This window comes from Symphalangus syndactylus, chromosome 5, assembly GCF_028878055.3.
Source record: "Symphalangus syndactylus isolate Jambi chromosome 5, NHGRI_mSymSyn1-v2.1_pri, whole genome shotgun sequence".
Lineage (NCBI taxonomy): Eukaryota > Metazoa > Chordata > Mammalia > Primates > Hylobatidae > Symphalangus > Symphalangus syndactylus.
In genome coordinates this window covers 88062372-88086983 of record NC_072427.2, presented here as the reverse complement: position 1 = coordinate 88086983, position 24612 = coordinate 88062372, and the positions used below count along the sequence as shown (strand labels likewise).

Sequence of the window (24612 nt, the reverse complement as noted above, 5' to 3'; positions counted from 1 at the left end):
GCAATGCACACAGGAGAGATGGCAGTAATGGAGCCTCTGGAATTCAGTGGATGATTTTGATTCACATGACCCGTCCACTCAGACACGCCAGACAATGAGGGAAGAAAACATATTATTTGGAATCAAAGGACAATAATACGTCAAGCACCAAATGCTACAAAGAAATCATGAAAATAGGCCTGAAATGAGTCATTCCTAGATTAACCTCCCCACATGTGGAAATAAGTCTTGGAAGTAGAAAGCGTGGGTTTGGTTCTGGTCCCTAGAGAGAAAAACGTGCAGTGACCGCACTTCTGCAGTTCTGGGCCGGTGCGTCTTTTCTGAGTGGCTGTTGGTGGCTTTGCACGTGAGGTCACATAACCGCTTGTCTCCTCAGGAATTTTGCAAGACCCCTGGAGAGAAAACCAAATGGACCAGTGGGAAAGGCCGCCCTTGCAAGTTGCTGCTTCTTTTGTTCTTAGTGAAGATCAGAAAGGAGCGTGAGGCTGGGCGTGGTGGCCTATGCCTGTAATCCCAGCACTGTGGGAGACTGAAGCAGGCACATCATTTGAGGTCAGGAGTTTGAGAGCAGCCTGGCCAACATGGTGAAACCCTGTCTCTACTAAAAATACAAAAATTAGTCGGGCGTGGTGGCGGGTGCCTGTGGTCCCAGCTACTGGGGAAGCTGAGCCAGGAGAATCGCTTGAACCAGGGAGGCGGAGGCTGCAGTGAGCAGAGATTTCGCCACTGCACTCCAGCCTGGGCAACAGAGCAAGACTCTATCTCAAAAAAACAAAAAACAAAAAGCAGCTTGAAGGTTGTGCTGGAATCAGATGGAAGGGTGTGCTGGAATCAGATGGAAGGGTGTGCTGGAATCAGATGGAAGGGTGTGCTGGAATCAGATGGAAGGGTGTGCTGGAATCAGATGGAAGGGTGTGCTGGAATCAGATGGAAGGGTGTGCTGGAATCAGATGGAAGGTTGTGCTGGAATCAGATGGAAGGTTGTGCTGGAATCAGATGGAAGGGTGTGCTGGAATCAGATGGAAGGGTGAGTCTTTCGGGCCTGTGCTGGTGCCGGAACGCAGCGCTCCAAGGGTGTTCGCTCATGTGCAGGTTCCTACACAGGAGTCCAGGGGAGGATCGGGCTGTCTTCATCACCGCAGGAACTCAGGTGGCTACTTGTCCCCTTCCTCTTCAGGTTTGTAGGTCTCTCTATAAATGAAAACAAAGGTGTTATTCCTTTTAGCACTTCCAGCCATCCGTCCAACATGATGACGGAGCGGGCACCTGCGTTTTGTCCTGTGGGAATTGTGGGGCTGTTCTCCACGGTGAAGACAAGTTTGGCCTCCCCCTGGGGCTGCCAGCTCTGAGCGGATCCCAGGCAGGCATGAAAAGCTTCAACCAGCAATGCATCCGCAGGTCCCATCTCTGCCCTGTGACAGTTCCGTCACTTCCATGGGAACCTTCCAGGTCTCGGCACTGTGTTCCTAAGTTCTGGTTTGAGTCAGAACAATTTTGTTTTAAACCCCCAACTAGATAGAGAAAAGTGCTGGATGAAAATGAAGATGAGGCCGCGGGCATGCCACCAGCTAGCACACGGGACACTTCCCCGCAAGACAGTGAGTCCTCGGAAGGCCCTCACGTTGACGTTCCTCACAATGGACAACTGAAACGCACAGCGGGCCCGCTGGAAAGCTCCCAGGAAAGGAAGTCCCTTCTGGGTCTCCCCTAGGATGTCTGAAGAGGGACTTGGGAAAGGGCGTGTCTGAGGCTGCGCATCTCACACATGCACCGGTGGGTTGGAGGCAGCGGATGACTAAGGCGTTGTGCAGGAAGCAGGGGCTCCAGGCATCGCCGGAGCCAGCGTCACAGACGAGCTCCTCCACCACAGCTTCACCACAACAGGGGAAACTGCCTCCAAGACCCTCCCAGCATTTCTCAGTGTGCCCTGAAGCCCCCATGCAACACATTCACCAGGGTCTTCACCCCAGACCTCCCAATCAGACTCTAGAGAAACGCCCTGCAATCTTCACATTTAACGAACTGCTTGAGAGAGGCTTCTGCACCCCTAAGTTTGAGATCTGTTGATTCTGCTGTGCAGTCACACTGGGTCCACGTCGGGGATCTGATGTGACGCACACTCTGCCCTTGTTAGCTGGGGGGCCTCATGCAGGTCACCTCCGCTGTAGTACAGGGAGGGTCACAGGCTCTGTGGCCCAGGACGGTGCTGACATGGGAGGGGCTGAGGCGGCCCCGTCGTGGAACCGTTGTGAGCGGGCTCCCCAGACTGATTCTGAACGTTTGTCTCCAGCTCCCCCACGACAGCTGGAAGACGTGGCAGTGGGCTTCTCTGCCTTATGCCTTCAGTGTCTTAAGGGGGACTTTTAGGATCACCAGCTCAGTGCTCAGCCCCTGGGGATCTGTGTCCCGTGAACGTCTCCATGTACTGCACACCCGTGCGGAGGACCAGCGTCTCCTTTCCTGCCCTTTGCCTTCTGTACCCACGTGACCCTTCTGTGCCCCAGGCTCCCACAGCACCCTGAACAGTGAGGAGGTCTCCCATTCAGTTGTCCATCCTGGTCCTGATTCTACAGTGCGGACGGGCTGAGCTGAGCTTTATACTGAAGAGCATTGCAGGCCACTCAGTGCCTAGTACGGGGCCAGGCTGCCTCTCCCAGCAAGGCAAGCAGGAGCAAGCACTTTCCACCAAGCCCGAGCACAGCGCGCACCACGCCCCGAGGGTGTGCTCAGGGCTGCAGGGCAGCAGTGCTGGAGGTGAAACTAGCCCAGGTCTCAGTCCCAGGCCTCACCCTGTGCCGGTGGGCACCATTCTGTAGTTTCTCATTTAAAGCACAGAATCAATGAGAGCAAAATGGGAATTAACGCCTGAGGCACACTCAGCATTTGATGTCCTTTCTTGGTCAATTGTTTCAAATTAAATGAGCTTTTTAAAAAGGTCTTTGAGCCTTGGAGACAGAAGGCTGACTGGTGGGTGCCAGAGGCTGGGGAGAAGTGTGGAGTGGGGAGTAACTGCATGCTTCTAGGGTGCCACGTGTCTTTTGGGAGATGAGAATGCTGGGAACTGACAAAGGTGGTGGCTGCACAGCCCTGGGAATGTGCTGATGCTACAGGGTTGTTCACTTTAAAACGGTGAATTGCATGTTATATAAATTTCACCTGAATTAGGAAAAAAAACAGTACTCACTTTGACGTCATTGTTAGTTCTTGGAAACTACGACTTTAAGCAAAATGATATATAATGAAACCAATTTTTTTTAATTGACTTTATAACAAAATTACATGGCAAGCAAGGACGTTGCTGGAGGGCCTGTGTGCACTGTTCCTTCTAAAGCTGCAGTTTCCAAGATCCCATCAACCGTGTTAAGTGAGGACCTCCTGTGTTTGAAACCACCCCAAGGAGGGGGGTGAGAGACTTCGGCTGAGATCAAGCCAGCAGATGTTTCCCCAGCGCCCACATGAGAAAGGCACTGCGTGCACCTGCCAGCGTGCAGCTGCCGGGCTCCCAGAGAAGCCCTAAGCCTCCTTCTTCCTCCTCCACCGTCTCAGGGTTCCTCTCCATGCCCAGGTCCTGCCAAGCCAGCCTCACTGTTGGGTGCCCCCCTGCAGGCCCCTCCCACTTCCATCCCTCCCCCTCCAGGACCCCCCACCCCTACACCACCAATGCAGAGCTCCCCAGGCCTCTCCTGACTGTGGACGCTGCCTCTCATCTCTGGATCCCAGCGAGGTTCCAGTCCCTCAGCAGGCAGGCAAGGTCCCTCTCCCGCACTGTCTCAGCCCCCCGCCCCCTCCCACTTTCTCCCTGCTCCTGGCACACGGGGCACGCCCAACCCATCCCCATCCCAGCAGGGGCTCCTCCTCGCTGCCTCTTCCTTTCCCATGTCATGAGGCTCCTTCTTCCTCCCGGCCCCAGCTCCTCTGCCTGCCAGGCTGCACCCACCCAGAGCTGCCCAGGACTAGCTGTGATCTCTGTTTTCAGCACAAGCCTCTGACACCCTGGAGCCACCAAATCACTGCTGCTGAATTGACAACCACTCGGTCACTCCCTGGTTTTTATAGCAAGACCAGGGTTGCATTTAATGGACCCTAGGGTCAAAAGCCAGGGACAACGTGAGCTGGGGAGGGCGCCGCACCCACCTCCATCTGCTCGTGGATCCAGTCCAGAAAGGAGGTGACACGGGTGTACACCCCAGGCTTGTTCACCTCTGCGCAGCCGATGCCAAAGCTGGTCGCTCCCACTAACTTCCACAGCCTCCTCTCTTGACACACCAGGGGCCCCCCGCTGTCCCCCTGGGTGACAGGAAATAAGCAAAGATTGGGGGACAGGCACCGCCATGCGAGGTTGCTTTCTGTGGACAGTCTGCCGTGTGAGGCTGCTTGCTGTGGAGTTGGGATCCCCCTTCGTGACGTCACCATGGATGACCCAGCTTACAGAAGGGAACCCACCAGCCCTTCCAGACACAGCATCCCCAAGAGAGGATGTCTCTCGGCCCCTTTGGGGTGCTTCCTCCAGCTGTGTGTCCCTTCCAGAATGCAGACCCTGACCCTCTGAAGCTCAAGGGCAGCTGGTGAGAGGGAGGGTCGGCCTGGCCAGGGCCCTCAGGTGACCTGTGATCCACCTGGTAGAACTGGAGTCCCACCCACTGTGGCTGTCGGAGAGCCAGATTCACTGGTTCCCCGCCACCTGCCTCCCCACCACCTGCCTCCCCTGTGGTCCCCCACAAAGTCAGAATTGGAGGGGAGCAGCATGAGACCCCTCCCACCACCCGGCACCCAAGCAGAGCCGGATCGCTAGGTAAACACAGGCCTGGCAGCCAGGAAAAGGAGTGATATCTTGAGCAAATTTCTTCTCCACGCCCTGTAAATTTACTTTTTGTTCCGTCACAGGGAAATGCTGGCAACGGCCTGTCCCAAGGGCTGAGTCACCCTGCCACGGCCTCGCCCACCGCCGTGGCCCCATACCTGGCAGCTGTCCACGCCGCCCTTCAGGTAGCCCGCACAGAGCATGGAGGGGGAGATGATGCCACCGTACACGTCCCTGTGGTTGCAGATCTTGTTGGAAATCAAAGGGACGGCCGCGTGGTTCAGGACAGGGGAGGCGTCACCTGCTTCAAAGCAAGTGAGGGAATGCATGTGAGAAGAAAGCTCGGCTCAGAACACAGAGGGTGCGTGCTGGGACCAGGGGGACGAGGGAACGAGGGACGAGGGGGATGCTCCCTGGTGTGATGCAACGGCGGAAAAGGACAGGGCCCCGTGGGTGGGACGAGCAGACTCCCACTGTCTCGAAGCATGTCAAGCCCAGAGCTTGCCCACCTATGAGTGGCCGCAAGGGGCCACTCTGCCTCAAGGCAGGGCCACTGACTCTCCTAAGGTGTCCAAAGTGGAGGAAGAGTGGGGGCAACAGTGGCCAAGGCACCTCCCCAGGGCACCAGCCCAATCAGCCATCAGAACACCCCAGGTTATGGGAGGGAAACTGAGGCTCAGGAAGGTCACTCGCTCCTCGTCTTTGTGAACTCTGGGATGGTCAGCAGAAAAATGACCCCCAAAGGCATTCTCACCCCAATCCCCAGAACCTGTGACTGTGTCACCTTACAGGGCAAATGGGACATTGCAGGTGCATTGAGGGACAGGCCTTGAGTAGGGAGATGATCCCGAGTAAGAGGGTGGACCCGACGAAGTCACAGGGTTCTTTGGAGGAGCCGGAGGAGAAGCTGTGACGACAGAGCAGGGACCAGAGTCAGAGAGTCAGAGAGAGATTTGAAGACGTGGCATTGCTGACCCGGAAGACCAAGGAGGGGCATGAGCCAAGCAGTGTGGGCAGAGCACAGACGCTGGGAAATGCAGGAGACAGATTCCCCAAGGGCCTCCAGGAGGAGCCAGCCCAGCCACACTTGACGCCAGCGCCCTGAGACTGAGTTTGGACCTGTGACCTTCCTAACTATGAGATGATATCTTTCTGTCATTTTAAGGCATGAATTTGGGGTCGTTTGTTGCAACAGTCACAGGAGACTTAATCCACGTGCAGTGGGCCAAGCACCCCCCCGACACTGAGGGATGGACCCCTCCAACTCAGCTGGTTTGTGACCCAGGCATCTTGGTGTTTTAAAGACTCCATAGATTCCATGGAGACAACAAAATCACACAATGACAGGACCCTGAGGGGCTGCTCTGAGGAGCACATGGTATCACAAGACACTCAGCTTCCTGCCTGGAACATGGCGAAACAGCTCAATGCATTATGGGAGAAGATTCCAGCACAGGCTGGGGCTGAAGCCACATCAGGACAGGGGCTCATCGGACCTTTTGCATTGGACAGAGCAGATTGACAGTGAGAAGCAAATCTGCAGCGGGATGGAGAATCTCCTGGGAGGATGAAGCTGTTGCACAGACTCCTCTTCAGAGCCCAGTGTCGTTAGAATGACTCTGGTGGGCTGGGTGGTCCTGAATGAGAGCCCACCATGAGAGGAAGGGGAGCATAGATTGGTCTCCCAGCTCCCACCACACACCAGGGGTGCTGGTTCTGATGAAGCTGGAAGGGCCCTGGACCAGCCACACTGGCACAGAACTGGGCCTGGGCCATGTGGATGGGTTGGAAACTACAAAGAGCTGTGGGTACCCTCGGCCGGGTGGGCAGCACTGCCAGTGTGTGGGGGGTAAGTAGGCCCCGCACACTCAAAGCACCCGGGTCAGCCCCTGGGTGCCTTCAGCCGGGGATGGGCTCAAGTAATCGGTGTTGAGAGGAAAACACTGAACTTCCTGTTTTGGGTTGAACTGTGGGCCCCTCCAAAATATGCCTAACTGCCACTATGGAGCCCAACCTTGTTTGCAATAGGGTCTTTGCAGATGTAATTAAGGTAAGAATCTCAACATGAGTTCTCCCTGCGTTTAGGGTGGACCCTGCAGCTGCAGCCACCACCACCAGAAGCTAAAGGAAAGGGGTCAGAGCCTCCAGGAAAACCACCCTACAACAGACACCTCAACTGGGTGTGGAAATAAATCTCCATGTCTTCTTTTTTTTTTTTTTTTTTTTTTTTGATTTTTTAAATGCAAAGTCTCACTCTGTCACACAGGATGGAGTATGATGGCATGATCACGGCTCACTGCAGCTTAGAATTCCTGGGCTCAAGCAATCCCACCCCAGCCTCCTGAGTAGCTGGGACCACCATGTCAGGCTAATTTTTGTTTTTTTTTCTGTTTGTTTGTTTTGAAATGAAATGAACTCCTCCCAAGCTGGAGTGGAGTGGCATGATCTTGGCTCACTGCAACCTCTGCCTCCTGGGTTTAAGTGATTCTACAGCCTCAGTCTCCTGAATAGCTGGGATTACAGGTGTGCACCACCATGCCTGGCTAATTTTTGTATTTTTAGTAGAGACAGGGTTTCACCATGTTGGCCAGGCTGGTCTCAAACTCCTGAACTTCAAATGGTCCACTTGCCTCGGCCTCCCAAAGTGCTGGGATTACAGGCATGAGCCACCGCACCCGCCCCAGGCTAATTTTTTTTAATTTTTTTATAGAGACAGGGTCTTGCTATGTTGCCCAGGCTGGTCTCAAACTCCTGGGCTCAAGCAATCCTCCTGCCTTGGCCTCCCAAAGTGCTGGGATTACAGGTGCATGCCACTATGGCTGGCTAATTTTTGTATCTTTTGTAGAGACTGTGTCTCTCTATGTTGCCCAGGCTGGTCTCAAACTGATGGCCTCAAGGGATCACATAGACTCGGCCTCCCAAAGTGCTGGGACTACAGGTGTGAGTGAACACACCTGGCCAATTTCCATCGTTTTAAGCCACCCACACTGTGATAATTTGTTACAGCAGCCACAGAAAATGAATCCTCTTCCTACTAACAAAGAAAGTGATTGATGGAAAAACCTAAGACTCATGACCAGCTCTGTACCCACACTTAGGAAAGGGCGGCCCAGGCTTCATTTGCTTGAACTATGGTTACTGCCACTCCTGCTTCCCTTATTATTACAGCGATCTCATCTGCTGCTGCTTCCACTTGCTCTTTGTAGGATGAAAGAACACATGTTCCAAAGTCCCACAAGGCAAAGGGTCTTCACAAACACGAATCTTTGAGTTCTGAATGAAGCCTGGGAGGGTTGTCTAGGTGGGCTCTGTATGTCCTCAGTTAACAAGGCCAGGGTTCCGGGCAAGGGAAGGGAAACACCTGCTGTGTTCGAGAAGGTCTAACTCTCTCCTGAGAAGGTCTGCAGGGTCATGTTGTCCCCATAACAATGGAACCATGACTCCTGACCCACAGTTCCTCAGCTGACTGTGTGTCCTGAGCAGTTGACATGCACTCCTTGGCCAGGGTATCTGGGCAGCCCATGGGAACATCACACTGGGACATTGGGGGAGCCCCCTCCACAGCCCTCTGGGTTCTGAGCTCCCGGACTCAGAATCTTGGCTTCAGCCCACTAACCTCCATCCTCTGTGGCCCCCCATCCTGACGTCCAGCACACTTTTCCATCGGGGAAGTTCTCTTCAGAATTGGGCAGGCACACAGGCTGGATCATCTCTGTTTGAAGGGAAACAATAGTTCTCAACTCAATTGAAGCAGGAGTCCGAGAAAACAATCTCATCTATGCTTCTGCCTCTGAGGAGCCCAAACTATCTCCCAAGGGAAGGAAGGTCAAGCCCTTGGTTACTTGAAAACGATCAGCTCACAGCAGGAGCCCCTTACCCCATCCACCACACCCAGAGCACTTAAAACTGTAAAACAGCCCTCCACCGTGGCAGGGTGAGGGAGCCTAGACCAGGGTCAGCACACCTCTTGTGGAGAGGGCTGAATAGTCAATGTTTTAGGCTTCGTGGGCTGTGCAGTCTCTGGCTGCCATTGGAGCACGAAGACAGCCCCAGGTGATAGGTACCCACGTAGGTGTGGCTGTGTCCAGTAAAATGTCTATTTACCAAAAGACGATGGGGCAAACCTGGCTCTCAGGCCAGCGCGTGCCCACTCCTGGCTAGATCACAGTGCGTGTGCTGCTTATAGAACACGGCTCCATGAATATTGCTATGGTTCCTGGGATATCTGGAGGCGACAAGTTTGCCTGTGTGTAGGGCTGGGTCCTGTGGGCCTCCCCCAAAGCCAGAGTGCCCTGCGAGTACCTCGGGCTTTCATGTGAACACACCCTGAGGTTCCCCGAGCTTTTCTGTGCAGAACAGTAATGGAGAGGTACAGAAGGAGTAAAAGAACTCACTTGAAACTTTGGCAAAGTACAAGTGCTGGCACCTCATTTCCTATAACCAATATCATTAATAATAGTTGGCAAACTGGCACCACCATAATCATTTTCCTGCTTCTCTGGAAATATTTGTTTCCGGGCATTACTTGTCCATGTGATGGATGCAGTAATGACTCTGCTAGGTAGAGCCTGCAGCTGGTCTCGGGGCAGGATTCTGCTCCAATAAGAGGGAATTCACCGATTTATTATGCTTTCCCTGCTTTCTTGAGAAGGAAAAAGGGCTTTAATTTATTTGGGAGTAGTCTCCTAGTACTCTGTTTGCATCTACGAGATGTTTGAAAGTTTATCAGGTGTGGCTCTTCTGGCATTTTTGTAATGTCCAGAGGGCAGGGCTTGACTTTTTCAAGAAACAGGGTCTTTAGGAGCTGCTGGTTGGGAGAGAACTTTTCTGTACTTCCAGCGAGCTGAGGGTGCCCAGCATCTTTCAGCTTGTAAAGAAATGAGAGGACTCCACCACACCACCTGGCCAGCCTGGGAGGTTCTGTTTCTCAACCGAGATGGCCCCTCTACCTGGAGAAACCAGGCAGGTGGGAGGCACTGGCTGAGGTGACCCCTCCACAATAGGCTCCTGGACAGGAAAGTGCTCTTTGTCCCTACAGATGGATGACTCTCTTCCACCACCTAGAGGCCCCAGGTGGTCTGACCTCAAGAAGCTCTTCCTGCCTCCAGTGGCACCAACTGGGAGAAGGTGGCACCAGACAAAGCACACAGCCCACGAAGGCTCTACAATTAAGTTATCGTTGGAACTACAGCCCACCAATCTACCTGGCAGAGTCATCAGTGCATTCATTCTGTAGGTCAGGATCTACAAACTACATTTAAACAGGGTAACATTGAAAATGTAGGTAAGATCAAGTCTGCAAACATGATAGCCACATTGTCCAGGATACAATTGAAAATCACTTGTCATACCAAGAGCTAGGAACATCACAACTTTAATGAGAAAAGATAATCAACTGATGCCAACACCAACATGAATCAGGAGTTGGAATTATTAATATCTGACAAGGATTATAAAGCAGCCATCATAAGAATGCTTCAATGAGCAATTGCAAATCCTCTTGAAACAAAGGAAGAACTGCAGAACCACATAGAGACCCAGATATACCATTGAACGTGAGCGGCCCAGCCAGCTTCATGAGGGCGATGTCATTGCCCAGCCTCTTTGGCTTGTACTTGCTGTGGTAGACAATCTTCTCCACCAAGTGGGATGGGGCTGGATTGTCCAGCAGGGAAACTAGACCCACCTGGATGGTCCATGACTTGGGGAGGTGCAAGCTGAAATGAGAAGAACAAGAGGTGAAGCACAGGAAAAGTCCAACCACTGAACTCATTGACCTCAGGTGTCCTGAAAACCTAGGAAGATGGTGGGAGAGGTTATCAGGCAAGATGTGGTCCCATCACCCCACTTGTTTATGCTGTATATGCAACTGCACTGCCACGCTCTGCAGAAACACAGACCCATACCCCATGTGTTTCCCAGACAGGCCTCACTCTCAGCACCTCTGAGGTCATCTTGGCATTTGAGGGCTGAACTCAACGTTGCTCACTGCAAGGAGTCTATCAGGGCCCATTCTTCATCAAACAGCAACAAAATAGGGGGTAAAAATATCAGAGAGAACCATTGTGTTTGGAAGTCTTTTCTGTAGTTTTCTTGCACTCTAAGCTCTTGAGATTTTAAGAAGAAGAGACCCAGTACCTGGCCCCCAACATATTCCCTCTAGCCTCCCACACCACCATCTCACCCTGTCTCTGCCATAACATGGTCCACTGGAATTAGCTATGGGAAGGTCTAGGTCCTTTCACTTTTGTGGGTTTCCTCCAGCACAAGAGCTTCCTTCCTCTTCTGTCTGCCCTTTCTGTAGGAGCTACAATCCTTAAAACAAGCTCAGGGTCACAAGTCACCCCCAGCTGATGATGATGGGTCCACAGTGAGGCTGGAGACTCCTCTCCAACTGGACGTTACTTAGAGGTTGGTCTCTCTGTCTTCCCTCTGGACCTGCTTCTCACCACCCAAAGCAGCCCCACCCCGACATGACCCAGGAGTGAACAGGGGTCTGGGGAGGTGGTCAGCAGCACTCACTCGTAAACACAGTGTGCAGCGGTGACGATCCACAGGGGCGTGATGACAGAGCCCCCGCACAGATGGTAGCCCTGGAACTGAAGGCTGGCCTGCCAGGGCCACTGCGAGAGCAAGGACATGTTTCCACCCACGATGCGTGAGCTGTAGCCCCTTCTATGACCACAGGCTATGGAGGGGAGCAAAGGCTTGTGGGTCCACCCTGCAGATTTCTTTGGGGGACATGGTGTCACCACCATGCACCTTCTCCTCTCTCCCCACCCTCACTGCCCCCGCTCCCAGAGCTCACAGCAGCTCTAAGACAAGTGTTGCAAGGGGGAGCTCAGCAGGGGAGGTGGTCAGACTCTTGGGGAGACCTGAGAATGGTGGGTGCTGTGGGGGATGTGGTGGGAAAAGCACCTGCCCTGCTTGGTCAGTGCCCAGCATTGGCAGTGCCACTCCCCATCCTATTCCCCCAGTGATGACAACACCCTGGGATGTCAGGAGCAGGCAGGAATCTTCTGCAGCCTCCTCCTCACTGCCACTGGTGCACACACCTCCCTGACTGCTTCAGACCCCACCCTTGTGGTGTGAGCACTCCCCTCTGCCAGGAACGAGGGGCACTGCCCAAGGCCTGGAGTGGGCACTGTGCACGTGTAAGGAGGAAGTGGGAACTCAGTCAGGGACTCAAGGCTCTACAGAGTGATGGGACATCATGGGCCTTGGTCCTGTCTGCTGCTAATGAGTTGCTCTGGCTGCCTCCCCCACCTGACAGGTGAGGCCAACTGGTGAGGATGACACTGCTCTCCTCCTCCGGCAGGTAGGGGTACACAGAGCTCCCGCCTGGCACCCAGGAGGAAGGGATACAGAGCCCCATGGGGAGAGAGGACACTGAGGGCAAGGGGATAGGACTCAGCATGTGCTTGCTCCCCCTGGACCCCTGCCTTTCTAGAACTCTTACCTGTGCACTGCAAGGTAACCACGTGGCCAGAGGCACATCCCTCCCTAAAGCGGAGAAAAAGTAGGCTCCATGAAAAATGTCCCAGATCTGTGAAAGGAACACTCTGAAAAACTTAATCTTAGGGTAACAAAAATAAATTCTATTTCTCCCTCTCTTGAATATAGATTACAATTTTAGTCTATGTTAAAAAAAAAAACAAACATGAGGATGAGGTCACACAATTCATTCTAAAACACTTGACTAACAGTGAAGTATTGTGTATGCAAAGGCCGTTCTGTATTTCGAAGCTTTAGATAGCCAGTGATAAAGGATGTGTGAGGAGATATAGTCTATCAATATATCATGATGTCATTGCATGGCGATTTAGCCCAATGTTCTCCACCTCCTGGCCCCTAGGGACACAAGAGTGCCCAAGGGACAGCGTGGCAAGCTCTCCAGGATTCCTTGTAGCCTGGGTTCACACACCTGGCAGAGGACTTCTTCCCCAGAGCAACAAAGTGTGATTGCCCCCAAATTGACATTCCTACCCCCACCCCCACACACAGGTGGAGACCAGGGTGTGTGCTTTTCTCATAGTGAAGGGAAAGGGATCCCAAAATCTTTGTAATGTTTTCTGCCTTTTGAGCCCCAGCTCATCATGCAAGAGAAAGTAGTGTCACCAGACTGTGGATTTAGCACCCAAGACATGAGCTGTCCTTCCGGACTGCATGTGGGTCCCGGGGTGCTTATTCTTCCCTTGTGGACAAACCAACAAGCCTGTTGCTCCCAGAGCAGAAAATGCACATCTTAGGGTTTGGGCCTAGGTGTCAGGGAGAGAATATGGAATTGGATTCAGAACTCTCGGCTGTATCTGCTGCACACCATCTAACCTGGGGCAAGGCAAGTGGTCCCTGTAAGTTTCAGTTACCTGATGGTTATTTAAGGACACCTGGTTTTACCTTCCCCATGAGTTGTTGGGGAAAACATGTAAAATAAATAATGAATGCTAAAATACTTTGTAAACAAAGAAGGATAAATTTCTATCTTAATTTCTGTTTTTCTTCCTTTTACCCTCCCTCTCTTCCTCCCTTCCTTCCTTCCTTCCTCCCTCTCTTCCTCCCTCCCTTCCTTCCTTCTTTCTTTCCTTCTTTCCTTCCTTCCTCCCTCCCTCCCTTCCTCTTTTCCTCCCCACCCCCCTTCTTGCTTGCCTGCTTTCATTCCCCAGACACATCCAGAGTGCCTGTCACATGACAGTACATTGGTCACACACACAGCATTGTTACCCTTCTACTCTATTTCCTTCCCTTTCTTTGTTGGGCCATACTTGCCCGGTTGGCACCAGGTTCTAGCACCCCCAGCCTGGTGCATCCACCAGTCTCATCAAGGTGGCCAACTCCCACCTTCCATCTGAGATAACACATGTATGCCTCTTAAGTCCTTGTGGAGTTGAGCATAGCGTCACAAATCCAGCAGGTGACTCGATACCTGTGCAGACAACAGCATCGCCTGACCACCTACCTCACATATACCGAGTGGTGTAACACAGTAACCTTGTCATCTGGCAAGAGGTGATTGATGGACACAAACTTCTCCCGGAACTGCTCCTCCAGCGAGCTCACTCTGAGGTTATCTGAACTTACATAGCTGCAAGCACATTGGAAACACAGACCCGACGTGGTAACTTTACACTTTGAAGTATTCAACCGATGTGCGAGTCACAATATTACAGGGATTGTACATGGGGGATGTCATTTTGTCCCCCCAAACCCATCAAAGGCTTCCTTTTGCCAAGAGAATGAAGTTCACTCACCCTGGCAAGGCATTCAGTCCAGGCCTGCTGTGTTCTGGGATGACCCCCACTTCTGGCCTGCACCTGACGGCCCCGTCCACCCACCCTGGGCTGCAGCCACACAGTGAGTGACCACCTCCTGATGTCCTTGGTTGAGTCACTCTTTGCACATTCCAGTGAAATGCCCTTTGCTTGGCCTGAAGCAAGTCCAGAGGGGAGGTGAGCACAAAACTAGGTGCAGTATTGTCGGGGGGCACCCAAGCAGGGACACCAAGCTCCCCAAGAACAATGAGTTGGAGGAACAGGAGAGACGTCCGTCACCTGCCCAGGACCAGCACAGGGTCCCACTGGAAAGAGATGAACACATACAAGAAAGCGATTCCACGAACACCAGAGCCCAGCTCATGTTCACAGTGCCAGGACACAGGTCTTCTGGAGAACAACGGTGAAAGTGATGCAAGTTTTTAAAAAAGAATCACATGTTTGGAGAGTCACAAGATGGAAGGTGGTGAATAAACAGCTATGTTCTCCTTCCCTTGTGAAATGAACAAAACACAGTACAGTAGGCTTGTTTTCATGGTGAACACACCAGCTTATCAACAGGATTTCTTCAGCTTACTGTAAATGCTATGGGGATGTGTACGTAGAATACAAAGTTCAGTCAACTTTGAGTTTTGAGGAAAATGTAATCAAGGCGGTGGGCATGACCTTCACAGCCCTTCCAGGGATCGCTCAATGCACAGATTCCGCTGGCACTGGCATGAAAGAGCCGATTGTTGCTGGGATGGCTTGGTCCCAGTGCAGGTGGCGGGGCTTGTGCCAGGCAAGGGGACCCCAGTGCTGCAACTGGAGCCCCATAAACTGTCCGAGTCTCAAAATGGTAACAATGACAGCCACAACCACACACGCCCCCAGTGTGCTCTTGTCCACCAAGCCCTTCCACACTCACAGGGTCATCGGAACTTCAGTTCCCCTCAGAGCAGGTGCTATTATCATCCCTCTTTTCTAAGAAAGGAAACTGAGGCATGAGCTGTGTGTCGAACTTGCCTGAGTCTACACTGGGATTTGAACTCAAGCAATCTAGCTTGACCGTCCTTTGGTTATTTATTTATTTATTTTTGAATCACAGATATCTGACATAGGATGTAGTAGAGCAGAGAAGATTAAAGAAGGATTTTCAAGGAGAATTTAAAAAAATAAAACAAAATGCAGAAATAAATCTTAGAAACTGAAGCAATGGATAGAGAACAAAGGAACAAGCCTATAGAGAATAAAGCAGGCGATATTGGGGTGAGAGATGGGGGACATTGCATTCCCTGGATTTCCTTGTAGAGGGAGCGTGTTAAGGGTGACAAGGAATATTTTACCAAATGCGCTGGGGTGGAAGAGAGACGGGAAGGCTGCCCCCACCATGAGGTGGCCTCTACCTGGTGCCTGGGACAGCTGGGGCTCCTGACTTTGGTCTGCTGGGTGGGGAAGGAGAGGGATTGAGCTGAGTTTTTCTGCATGACAGAGCAGAGAGGCCTTGGGGTTTGCTCAGACAGAGGGGTGGTCCTCCAGGACAGAGGAGGGCAGAGAGAAGAGAAAAGGAGGCCCCTCAACACCCCCCACCCAATGAGTCAGAGGAAGAGGCTCAGCGGGGAAGAGAAATGCCCAATGGGGAAGCTCTCAGCTGTGTGCAGTGTGTGTGTGTATGTGTGTATGTACCTCTTCCTCCTTGTCTTTAAGGAGTAATACATCATTCCTGAAGACACTAGTGTGGATGATTTTTGCTCTTCTCATTGAACTTGAATTACGGCTCATTTCTGAATCTCAGTTGGTGTGGAGGGAGAGGGAGGCAGAACTCAGGGCTGGAGGCTGGAGGGCATTTTGGCTTCCACCGGCTTTGGGGAAAGACAGCCGAGAATATGATGCATGGAATTTGAAAACTGAGACTCTGTGGAGGACTCAGGGCAGTGTGGCTTTAACGACCCCATCTACTTGAGTGCAAAGCAGAATGCAGCCTGCCTGCTTTGAGTGCTGAGACTTGAGAGCAAAGGGGAGTAAGGCGGCTGCTAGGGGAACCCATGGAAGTACAGCGGCTGCAGGAAGTCAGAAGGAAGGGGCCGGGGAGAGAAGGAGGCCCATGCCTAGGCCAAAAATATGTCACTCCGATGCAAAAAATAATGTAGGCAACACAAACACTAAAAAGTGAATGGTCAACTGTTATAGTTCTTTGTTCTACATGTTGCTAAACAATTGTTCTGGATGATTGTGTCTTCATTAAATTTCTGACTTTTGACAATTGGCTCTGTGGGGTTCTTGGGGAAGCGTGCATGGACATTGATGTGACCACCAGGACCAAGCAGGAAAGTGTCCAGGAAGCTACTCTAGGAGCTGCAAGCTGAGGAGCTGGAGGGTTTTTTGGTTTTGTTTTTGTTTTTTTTGTTTTTTACTTTGAAGCTTTTTATTGCATGTTTGCATCTCCGATCCTGGCCTGGCCCTGAGACCCCCCAAACATGCCATTTCCCATGTGCCTTGAGCGGGTCACTTAGCCTGTCTGGCCTTGGTTTGCTTGCCTGTGAAGTGAGGATGATATCGGGCATCCTAAGGTGGCTGTGAGGATGGAATCTGAGAGTGTTAAACCACCCAGTAGTGCCCAGCTAAATGGTAGTTGTCTTTCTTCATTGTTATCCTCACTGTGTTTTGCCCATGGGTTGGAATTGCTCTTTAACTTACCTTGGGAAACCCAGCTGGGCACAGGCAACATTTGCGTAGTGACCCTTCCAGTCATCGGAACACATGGTCTTCCACGAAGCAGCTGTGAACACCTGGAGCACGGCATTCTGACCACTCACCCGGACTGGCCGATGCGCAGAAAGAAAGGCTCATTAGTGGCCGGTGGAACCCTGAGACCACAGGCAGGGGTTTCTCCACAGCCAGCTCAAACCCCTCCTCTGCCAAATCTGACCCACTTCTTGTCCACAGCAGCCTCCCCATCACAGAGCAGTGACTCTGGACCCCTGAGACTTCTCGGAGGTCTCATCTTATTGCTTATGTGGTCTCCCCAAGTGAGTCTGAGCTCCATGGAAGGCCCTCCCTGACCCCCAGCCCAACATGTCTTTGGGCAAATGCCAGTTCAATCCCAGCTGAGGACATGACCTAAAAATGGCAATGACTTGGACCCATTTTACAGATGGGAAGGGTCAGGGTTAGCTTCTGCTGCTTCCCTCTGCTTCCCCAGGGAACAGCCATGACCTTACCACAGCGGTACTCATCCTCCCCGTCTTTGCAGTCTGAGACTCCATCACATCGAGCTGTCAGCTCAATACACTTAAAGGATGAGCGACACCTGTACTTCCCCGAGCAGTCGAAGTGGACTGGGAAAAGGGAGGAAGGCAGGAATTAACCAACAGCTCTTTCAGAGTGCAACACTAACAACTGTCCACCTGCCACACAGCGCGGAGCTGGCCCGTGAATAATGAAACCTGTATTGAAATTGCATCCCTGTCAGCAGCCTGTTTCCTGCAGCCCAGTTTCTGTTTTGAATTCCAAGGGGTGGGGCTGCTGTGCCCCACTTTATCTCGCTATGTGGCCTGGCCCGGGAACCACAATGCAAGGTGAATTTAGACTCTGGAGGGCTCAAGGTCAAGAGAGAAACTGCATGGCGGGGGGCCGACCTGCTGAGCCAGCCGAGCAAGGAGTCCTGACTGAGAACCGCTTGGCCTTCCCGATTTCTCTTACCGAGGGCAGAAAGTGAATGAACTGTGGACCACACAGTGGGGCAGGTGGCGAATTGAACTGACCTGTGATTCAGGTATTTGAAAGAAAAATTGTTCCCTATTAAAGACCCTCCATCCAAATGACCCACTTTCTCAAAAGCCACATGCACCTTATTGTAAAAACAGCTGGCGTGCCTGCATTGCATGAATGGGTCTCTTTGTCTTCTCCCTGCTGCCCCGGTCAGTGCCTCCTTCCCACCTGCGGGATTCTATTTCATCAGCTGCCTTTGGCCACTCCTAACTGGTCAGGCTCCTTGGTGACAAAGCCATGAGCATGGCCAGCAGCCCTCGCTGCACCCCAGACTGACTTTACATTCATGTGGGCAAATAAAACTTCAAGTCAGCAAACCAAAAGGATGTTTGCCCCCAGTAATTAAGGCTGGGCAGCAGCAAAATGCCGGGGTGAGAGGGGGCGCTCATGAAAGTTTAACTACTTGGCTAGGTATTTGAGATCCTACTAAATAATGAATTGTACTCACTGCCCAGACCAATGGCCAGTGCTAATATCAATGCAATGATCCCAATGACAATGATTGGAAAAAACTTCAATGGCAGCAGTGACAGGATCTGTGCAGCAACGGCGTCTGCATCTGAAAACCAGAAAAAGGAAGAGCAGAAAGCCACAGAACTTGACTTGGAGTGGCATGAAACTTACAAATTTAGCTATCCTTTCCCCGTCCCCTCTTTGCAGAGAAGTCTCAGCCCAAAGAAAGGTGTCTAAATTAGGGAAAGGGCCACCCACCAAGGGGCACATTCTCTAGAAGTTCAGTCCTACCTGCTCCACCTCTGACCAGGTTATTCCATGGGGGATGAGGGGATGGTGCTATGGGTTGAATAGTATCCCCGAGAAAGACACGTTGAGGTCTTAACTCTTAGTACCTCAGAATTGCATCTTATTTGGAGATGGCCTGGAGAGTCTTTACAGAGTCATCTAGTTAAAATGAGGTCATTAGGGTGGGCCCTAATCCAACGTGACTGTTGTCCTTATAAAAAGGGGAAAACAGCCGGGTGAAGTGGCTCACTCCTGTAATCCCAAAACTTTGGGAAGCCAAAGCGGGTGGATCACCTGAGGTCAGGAGTTCAAGACCAGCCTGGCCAACATGGTGAAACCCCATCTCTATTAAAAATACAAAAACTAGCTGGGCATGATGGCAGGCACCTGTAATCTCAACTACTCAGGAGGCTGAGGCATGAGAATCGCTTGAACTCAGAAGGCAGAGGTTGCAGTGAGCCGAGATCGCACCACTACACTCCAGCCTGGGCAACAAGAGCAAAACTCCGTCTCCAAAAAACAAAAACAAAAAGGGGAAATCAGGACACAGGGACAAACATGCATGAAGGCAAGAGGATGGGAGGAGACACAGGCAGAAGTCAGCCTCATGAAGATGAAGGCAGAGATGGGAGCAATGCATCTACACGCCAAGAAATGCCAAAGATAATTGGCAAACCACCAGGAGCTAGGAAGAGGTAGGGCACAGTGCCCTGTGGGTTTAAGAGGGAGCATGGCCTTGATGACACCTTGGAATTCAGACTTCTGGCCTCCAGAACTGAGACAATAAATTCCTGTTGTTTTAAGTCACCCAGTTTTGGGGACTTTGTTTCAGCAGCCCTATGCACTAAGATGGAGGGGATGTAGCATCCCAACTTCCAAGGCTGTTCCCCTGCAGAGGAGGGGGTGAAACCCACATGGGGGGCTTGCAGGCAGAGGTAGTGCTGGGATCTCCCAGAGGAGATGCAAGGACAAGATGTTGATTTTTGTTTGTTTGTTTAAATTTTTTCTTATAGAGATGGGGATCTTACTATGTTGCCCAGGCTGATCTCAAACTCCAGGGCTCAAGTGATTCTCCCCACTTGGCCTTCCAAAGTACCGGGATTACAGGCGTGAGCCACCATGTCCAGCCGAGGACAGAATGTTGATACACCATTCTCCACAGTTGCTGTTCACAGACACTGACAGCTTTCATTCCAGACCATCTCTTCAAGAATGTGTGTAGAGCAAACAGCCTTGGAAGATACAGATAACGTCTCCCTCCAGAGCAAGAGGCAGGTTTGTTTACTGTCCATTTTAACAAATATAATGCCTTCCTCCAGAGCAAAGTTTGCACAGGTCTGCTTGCAGACCACTATGAAGATGAGGGTTCCCTTAACTCTAGGATATGCAGCAGCAATGCAAACTGCCTGCACATGCAGCATACACGTAGGCTGCTCCACACGCCTCTGTGGGACTGAGAAGGCAAAGGCAGCCAGCACATACAGGATACTTGTGCCCCTTGCTGCACCATGAGGAGTAGAGTCCTTTGTCTCTGACCCAGGACTCTCGTGTCTTCCAAAGCACCCATGAAACTGTGGCGGGCTAAATTTTGGCTTGCAAGTAGGGTGACATCTCAGGCCCTTTACAGTTCTTGCCCCTAGAACCAGACAAATCTGGTGGAAACAATATGTAAGGAGTGTCCAGATGCCTGGCCAGAAGTATAAGCCTCTCTGGGCAGCAGGAGAATTCCCACTAGCACTCTTCCCTCCTGGGGAGAGCAGGCCATTTCACCTAAATTTCCTCTTCAATCCAGAAAATACATGAATGCCCAAGTTGTCTTTGTTAAAAATTTGGAAGATTGGAATCCAGAAAGGGGAGAGAAGCCCGCCCAGGATCACACAATTGCCCAGGATGAGACTAGCACCTGCCTCTCTTCTCCTAGTCTTAGACATGTTGAGCCGAGAGCTCTCTCATGGAAGAGGTAAAAAGATCTTTCCCTGCCTGTCCATGGAGGCCCACAACTTCACCCTCTGGTAATAAGGAGTGTGATTATGAAATGATCAATATCAGCTGAGGCTGCCTAAGAAAGAAGAGAATTTGAAGACAAAAATGATGAAAACACGTGGAATGCGAGGAGAAAAGAGTGTGCGGAGGAGAGGGTGAGCCGGAGATGGAGGAAGAGCAGGGAAATAGGAGCTGCACGTCGCAGATGTGGAGGCTTGGAGGAACGCAGAGTGAGGGAGGATGAGAGACCGTGGCAAGCTCTGTGTTTTAGGCCTGGACAAGCTCAGTGGTTTGTTGAGGCTGCATTATCCATACCTAGAACAGCAGGGGACACACAGTAGTCCTTGATAAAAATGTGCTAGATGAATGAGTGAATGACATCATGATAATGAAGGCCGTTTTAACTCAGGGTCTGAGACCAAGTCCTTCCAGGACAGCCCATCTGTGGTGGTGAGCTGGCAGAAAGGATCCTCTCTCCACCCTCACACCTGGATCCCCCACACACTAACAATTCTCCTCTATGAGGATGCCCACCCTCCGTCTTATACTTAGAAAGCTGCAGGAACCCCAGGAATGACATCTTCACATTCCAGCTGCTCTGTATTTAAGTTGGATTTAGAAAATGACCCGAAATTGTCAAATCAAAGATTGGCATTTAATCGAAAGTTTGTATCAATTCCCGTTTGCCCTGCTTCTCTGCCAGGCTGCCCTGAGGGCACTGCAGGGGCCCCACGCCTCCTCTGTGCTTGGTTCTTGAGGACATTGCCCGGAATAAACAACGAAATGTACAGCATTTCTCCAAAGAAGGAATGCAAATGGCACACAAGTATGAAAAAGCTTTCAACTCCTTGACCAGCCTGCCCAACATGGTGAAACCTGCCTGTACTAAAAATACAAAAATTAGCTGGGTGTGGGGGCACGTGCCTGTAATTCCAGCAACTCAGGAGGCCGAGGCAAGAGAATCGCTTGAACTCGGGAGGTGGAGGTTGCAGTGAGCCGAGATCACGCCATTGCACTCCAGCCTGGGTGACAGAGCGAGATCTCGTCTCAAGAAAAAGAAAAAAAAAAAAGCTTTCAGCTTCTTGAGAAATGAAAACAATGCAAATGAGACATAACTACATACCAACTTCACAATGGTTCACATGAAGTGAAAGGAAATGGCCCCCTACCTACAGTCACAGGGGTAGAAATTGTGTAAACTTCCCAACTGTGTAAACTTAGACACCGGAAAGCTCAAAAACAGATGAAAGTTTTGACCTAGCAGTTCCACTTCTAGGAATTTATCCTAAAATGTCACCATAGATATATGCAAATATCTACCCCCAAGGACACTTAGAAGAATGGCATTTATAATATTGATGCACAGGAAACAGACCAAATTATCCACAAAAAAGAACGGATGAAATAACAAATGAGGTACATATATAATGAATACCTATAGGAGGACAAGATGATATAGAAAAGGGGTGGCGAGATTTTCTGTAAAGGACCAGATAGTAAATACAGCACTTAAACTTTATGGGCCATGTGGTCTGTCCTAACGACCCCACTCTGCTGTTATGGCATGAAAGCAGCCACTGACAGTATGTGAACAAATGAGCATGTCTGCGTTCCAATAAAACTTTATTTACAAAAGCAGGGGGTGGGCCAGATTTGACCCATCAGCCATAATTTGTCAACATCTAGAAAATATTTAATTATTTAATGCCATAGAAAGGTGAAGGTGATATTGTTAAAATTTTTTAAAAGCTTCAAAATAATACAAATAGTACATGTTACTTCCAAAGGAAATATAGATACATAGATAGAAAAAGGCAAGAAATTCAATAATAAATTGCTAATAGGATTATCTCTGAGTAATGGTGCCATTGTGGGTAATTTTTTAAAAATCTTTTCAATGAACTGTATTTTCTAAATTGTTCTTCTAATGAACAATACATTACTCTATTTACGAGGAAAAGTTTTTGTTCCTCCCCACTACTTAGTCATAGCAAAATAATCAAAAAGTAAGAGAAAGGAATATTATAGTGCTATTAATATTCATATTATTTATATTATAAAATATTAGGAACAACTATAGGTCAAACTATGACCAAATGGCTATGTAAATTGCATATCTACTTGATGGAATACTGTGATTCCATAAGAAAAAAATTATAAAAACCTTTTATGGGAAAGAACCCACCTGCCTATATCTGTACTGTGCATGAAACCACACATACGGGCAAAAGCAGGAAGAGACTTTGCAGCCATAAAAACCAGGTAAGTTTTGGGGGTCAGGTGATTGCAAGGTTTTTTTTTTTTTTCATTGACACTTAGCTAATTTTGAGCCATATTTTTAAATGTGTGTCTTTTCAGTTACTTGAAACCTCTTCTCCCACCTCCCATCCTTTCCAAACGTCCTCCAAACCAATTTTCCAGGTGGTTTAAAAGAAATCATTAGGGTGACCCCCACTCCCACTTTCTGGAACCTCAGGCAGAGCTCCTGTGGTTCCTCCCTAGCACCAGTGTGTCAGGAATCTGCCTGCGTCCAAGCCTTGACTTCCAGAACCAGCAACCCCACAGCTCCCTTTGACCAGTCCTGACCATCTCTGGTCAAAAAGATCCTACCCGTATAGGTTGCTAGAGAGTCCACTGTTTCACCAGGCATTTGTGACTTATTTACAAAACCAACTTTTTTCCTTCAGTTGTTAGGAGACACTCTGTCATCTGCTGCTGGATTTTAATCTAGGCCTCTAATATCTTTGGCTACATCCAGTTTATCCTGAGTTTTCGGAGGGACTGGTGGCCATGCTTCTCAGGACTTCCTGGAGGACTCAGAGATTTCCTGGCCAGGATCTGACCTCCTTCAGGATTGACAGGGCAATTGCGGAGCCCCAGTCTCTGAAAACCTCCAACAAGAGAAGAAAACACCCATCTCCAGGGAGAGAGCAAGGGGCTTAACCAAACCATCCCCTCTCCAATGCCCCTTCTCCCCGAGATTCCGCAGATCTAGGGAAGTGCAGGTGTACAGCCTGTGGGTGTCAGAATGGCTGGGGAGATATTTCCCCCACAGGGACAGTCAGTCACATTGGTCACCTACATGAGGGTATGGGCAGAAATCACAGGGTCCTCACCTGGGTCAACTTACCTGGTGCAACAGGACTTATTTTCAAATCATCAAGGCCAAAAAGCGATCGGAATGAGAAGGGGGCTTCAGCAGCAGGCGGATCATTTTCCCCCATGGTGACTATTTCAGGACCTCTGACATCCGGCTCCACCTCCACCTCTACCTCCTTAGCCGAGGAAGAACAGAAAGCATTTGTTCCCCTATTTATACTTGTAACATCAGGTGCGTCTTGGTCATACGGTAATCTTTGAAATTCGACAGTCCACACAAAGCGCATTCAGTATCGATTAACGAAAAACAGTCGTCTGGTGAGAATGCATTTTTGGCTGAGCTACAGGAGATAACAGAAAAGCTTCTAGAATTAGCAAAAAAAAAAAAGTATGAACTTAATTCTGCTAAGACAATGACTTTCCCGTTGTTTGTCCAACCAATCTTCAAATCGATTGCTTTAGAGAGATTCCCTCTCACCATTTAGAAGTTGCCGTATTGCTATTCTTCAGAAGATAAATCACACTCAAAGCCCTTCCCATCGCTTTTTTGCGGTTGTTTTCACCTGTCCCACATAAACGCAATTCTTTCCCTGTGCGTATGGTACACCTACCACAAGCATAAGTAGTTTCGGTACTCACATAATTCCCGAGTCCCAAAAATGTAGATGGCACCACGGAAGAGATAGTAGGCCACAGAATTACTGGCTTCCCATAAACACAGCCCTTTCCTGGCTCACACGGGCATGACCTAATTAAGAACGAAAGTATCCAAGCCGTCCGGTGCCCAATCCTTCCCCCACATAGCAAAGTGGGGAGTGGCTTTGGACCAACGGCTTGCATCAAAATAACCCTGGGGCTGTGTTTCCTATGAAAGAATTCCACCTATCACAATGCCAAGGAGACCAGAGACCTTTCTAAGTCATTCCCTGTAACTCTGAGAGGGCGGAGGAAGCAGGGAAATAGCAGAAG

General features: G+C 50.5%; 1 protein-coding gene across 3 annotated transcripts; it reads right to left on the bottom strand.

Moving 5' to 3' along the window:
* Positions 1 to 92: 92 nt before the first annotated feature.
* On the bottom strand, positions 93 to 24393 carry TMPRSS3 (transmembrane serine protease 3). 3 transcript variants are annotated; one of them, XM_055279805.2, is made up of 12 exons: positions 23675 to 23783; positions 18269 to 18379; positions 17271 to 17387; positions 16747 to 16870; positions 13758 to 13883; positions 12261 to 12304; positions 11324 to 11489; positions 10349 to 10518; positions 8418 to 8513; positions 4960 to 5105; positions 4135 to 4287; positions 93 to 1191 (listed from the first exon to the last, which is right to left on the bottom strand). In XM_055279805.2, exons 1-12 carry the CDS (start codon positions 23766 to 23768, stop codon positions 1174 to 1176), a joined length of 1365 nt encoding a protein of 454 aa, XP_055135780.1. In that variant the 5' UTR covers positions 23769 to 23783; the 3' UTR covers positions 93 to 1173. The 3 variants fall into 3 exon arrangements, with proteins under 3 accessions (XP_055135780.1, XP_055135781.1, XP_055135782.1); XM_055279806.2 differs by having other exon boundaries at positions 4960 to 5102; positions 23675 to 23768; XM_055279807.2 differs by lacking the exons at positions 93 to 1191; positions 4135 to 4287; positions 4960 to 5105; positions 8418 to 8513 and adding an exon at positions 24283 to 24393 and having other exon boundaries at positions 10160 to 10518; positions 23675 to 23819.
* Positions 24394 to 24612: the final 219 nt, after the last annotated feature.

Excerpts from the sequence above, each read along its gene's own strand:
- TMPRSS3 (XM_055279805.2), bottom strand. The coding sequence starts at position 23,768 with ATGGGGGAAAATGATCCGCCTGCTGCTGAAGCCCCCTTCTCATTCCGA. Across the intron at positions 10,519-11,323 it reads GCTGCACACTGTGTTTACGA|CTTGCACCTCCCCAAGTCAT; the intron begins GTGAGTGCTGCT and ends TTCTCATTTCAG. Across the intron at positions 5,106-8,417 it reads GGGGGCCACAGAGGATGGAG|CAGGTGACGCCTCCCCTGTC; the intron begins GTTAGTGGGCTG and ends CTTGCTTTGAAG.